The 2,791-nt window shown below is 46.9% G+C and overlaps 1 protein-coding gene across 1 annotated transcript in view; it reads left to right on the top strand.

Moving 5' to 3' along the window:
* The window catches only part of ETV5 (ETS variant 5), a 34,872-nt gene extending 32,525 nt beyond the window's left edge, over positions 1-2,347 (top strand). The window contains exon 13 of the mRNA XM_019512633.1: positions 125-2,347. Within this exon, the coding sequence (XP_019368178.1) occupies positions 125-346 (222 nt within the window). The 3' untranslated portion in view covers positions 347-2,347. The remainder of the gene's footprint in view (positions 1-124) is intronic.
* The last annotated feature ends 444 nt before the right edge of the window (positions 2,348-2,791 follow it).

Below are 2,791 nucleotides of genomic sequence, written 5' to 3'. Positions count from 1 at the left end.
CCTTCCGTAGTACCAGCAGTATCTCTTACCAAAGGAGACTTGGTCCTGTTCGTGCTACGTGGTGCACATGCTGTTTCTCCCTCTATAGCTGCCCCTTCATGCAAACCTTTGTCTCCATTTCCAGGTGGCTGGAGAGCGGTACGTGTATAAATTTGTCTGTGACCCAGATGCCCTCTTTTCTATGGCCTACCCGGACAATCAACGCCCCTTCTTGAAGGCTGAGCCCGATGTCCATGTCAACGAGGATGACACTTTGCCTCTGACACATTTTGAGGATAGCCCTGCTTACCTCCTGGAGATGGATCATTGCACCAACCTCCCCTACGCAGAGGGGTTTGCTTACTGACTGGCTGGCCGGGCAGCTGAATGCTAATGCTAGAGATTCAAAGTCAGGCAGATAAGGGCAATGGTTTTGTAAAGAATTTTTCGCTGTTCGTAAAACTGGTGTTTGTGAGCATCATCCAAGGAGCCTAAAACGTGCGATGAGTGTCGCCACCGAAGACAAACCTTGTAGTCCGAGGACTGGTGTATTAGGACTGCCAGTGTCTGAAGGCTCCACTCACTGCAGCCACCAAGAGATTTTGGGGGAGGGAGCTAAAATGGAGTCTCTGGTCCAGGTCACGTTGCTTACGGACAGACACGTGACTGTGTGGCCATTGTTCATGATGGTGCCCATGGAACTTGGATAGACAGTGTGACTGTGTAGCGAATTGTCATGACAATCTGCTTTGCATCAATCACAATACTTGTAGCTGCCTTGTATGTTGGAAAGGGCTTTGATTTGCACAGACAATGGATTTTTTTTGAAGGGGAGGGGAGGGGGGTTGGTAGGAGTGGGGGGTGGAGGATGACAAAGCTAGTCTGAGTGATTTAGCCTTGAAGTGTGGTGCTTGGTATACCTGGGTAGGGTCAGCACTTTGGATTTGGAATGCGGGACACACCAGTGACCAGAGGAAGCCTTTTGTTTCCTCTAAGCCCAGACAGCCCCCCTCCCTCCACTGTGGACAGCTCTTCTAACTCCTGCTCTGGTTCTCTGAAATAACGGCTTCCTGCTCCCCCTTGCTGTCCTCCCAGGTGTTTCGGTTGCTCCTCTTCCCTGTTCAAGGCTGTTGCTTTAATTTTGCAGGAAGGGGATCATGGGGATCATGTTTTAGGGAAAAGTTTCTAACCAATTTTTTGTAGGTTTTTTTTGTATCTGAAGGTGAAGCTAACTTTTTTTGCAGACCTGCTGCTTTCTTGGCCTGGGGTAGCACTTGATGTGTTGAGATGCCACAGCTGGGTCATGGAGGAACTTCCTAGCCAGGTACATCTGCAGGTAAATGCTCTATGCTTTTCTGTTCCTGGCTCCCAAGTGGAAGTTACACCCACATGTTGTCCAGTTGGAGTGTGCTTATCCCATGGTGGCAGCAGGGACCCCGGCCGGGGTTCTGCATGTACAGTTCCCTGCATTCACAGATGCGCTTTGGGAATTATATGTATATAACACATGGATAATCCTCTTGGCCAACTCCCCTAGCCACGGCAGTGGATAACCCTGGGCATGACTGTCCTCTTACTACTGAACAACCTGTCCCTCTGTTCATGTTTTAACCCTGCATAGGATTGAAAGGATTGGAGACCGCTTGAGCCATGGGCATCCGGAAACAGACTTTTTAATTTCAGTGTCACTTTTCATATGTTCAGTCTGATCCAGTGTCTTGAGGGTTGTTGGGGTTTTTTTGTTTGTTTGGGGAGGGGGCGGGGGGTTGGGTTTTTTTTTAAGAGTTAAGCTGTAAAGATGCCAGGGGGAGGAAGTTGAGGAGTGTCTCACCATAAACTAACCTTGCTCTCATCCACATAAAAACAAAAAATCATGCCCTTTCAATTCCAGCTTCCCCACATGCCTATACCACTCATATATACTAAACATATATGCATTTTTTCCCAACTGGCTAGAAGTTTTTGTTGTAAATGCTGTATAGGATCCCTCCCCTCCACTTCTTAGTTAACCTTGTTTGGGTTTTGGCCGATTTATTCTTTTTATTTTTATTTTTTTGAGCATATGAAGATTAACTCTTTGTAGACTAAGTTACTCTCCCCATGATGTATAAAATGGGCTTGTACAGTCATGAAAGATGGTGGCAGTGTCACTGTTGCACTTCCCACCGGACTCCTGCATCTAGCAGATGGATTTTAGCTTTCTTTTTCTTTCCTTTCTTTTTTTTTGGTGTGGAAAGTCTACAGTGCAGAAAGGGTTAATCTGAGGATTGATTGGAAGTAACCTTTATTTGAGCAGGGCTGTGTGTCTCCTGCAATGCTGCGTTACATTCTGTACTGTGTACAATAAAGGGTTTTTGCTTTCTGTTTGCTTGCGCCTCAAGATGCCTCTTGTTTCAGACAGGCGTACCGTGGCTTCAGGCAAATAAGAATCTGGTGGGGGCAGGGTCTCTTTCTACCCTCTTCCTTGCCCTGTCTGAGCTTGACATCATCTGTCCAAACATGCCTCTATCATGGGGGAAAGTATTTTAGCAGCGCTTGTGGATAAAGCCTATGAAAAGCCTTCAGTTAAGGAGGATGCAGCCACGTATGTGGTGGTCAGAAGCAAGGAAAGCAGAACTACCTCATGTGGAAACTCCCGAGTACCTGGGGTGGTTTACCTGCTAATTCCCACAATGCTTTTCCATTTCTATGTTTGCATGATGTGGTCTTGTGGCAATGGAGGCAGATCTGCCCTGAAAGCAAATGGCCAGGTGTGGATGTACACCTGAAGGGACTGAACTGCTTTGCTTTGTTGCATACTTTTAAATCAAGA

The sequence above is a fragment of the Gavialis gangeticus genome, unplaced genomic scaffold (assembly GCF_001723915.1).
Source record: "Gavialis gangeticus isolate Ggan-Ray unplaced genomic scaffold, GavGan_comp1, whole genome shotgun sequence".
In the NCBI taxonomy this organism is placed as follows: domain Eukaryota; kingdom Metazoa; phylum Chordata; order Crocodylia; family Gavialidae; genus Gavialis; species Gavialis gangeticus.
This window is presented reverse-complemented; position numbering and strand designations above follow the sequence as displayed.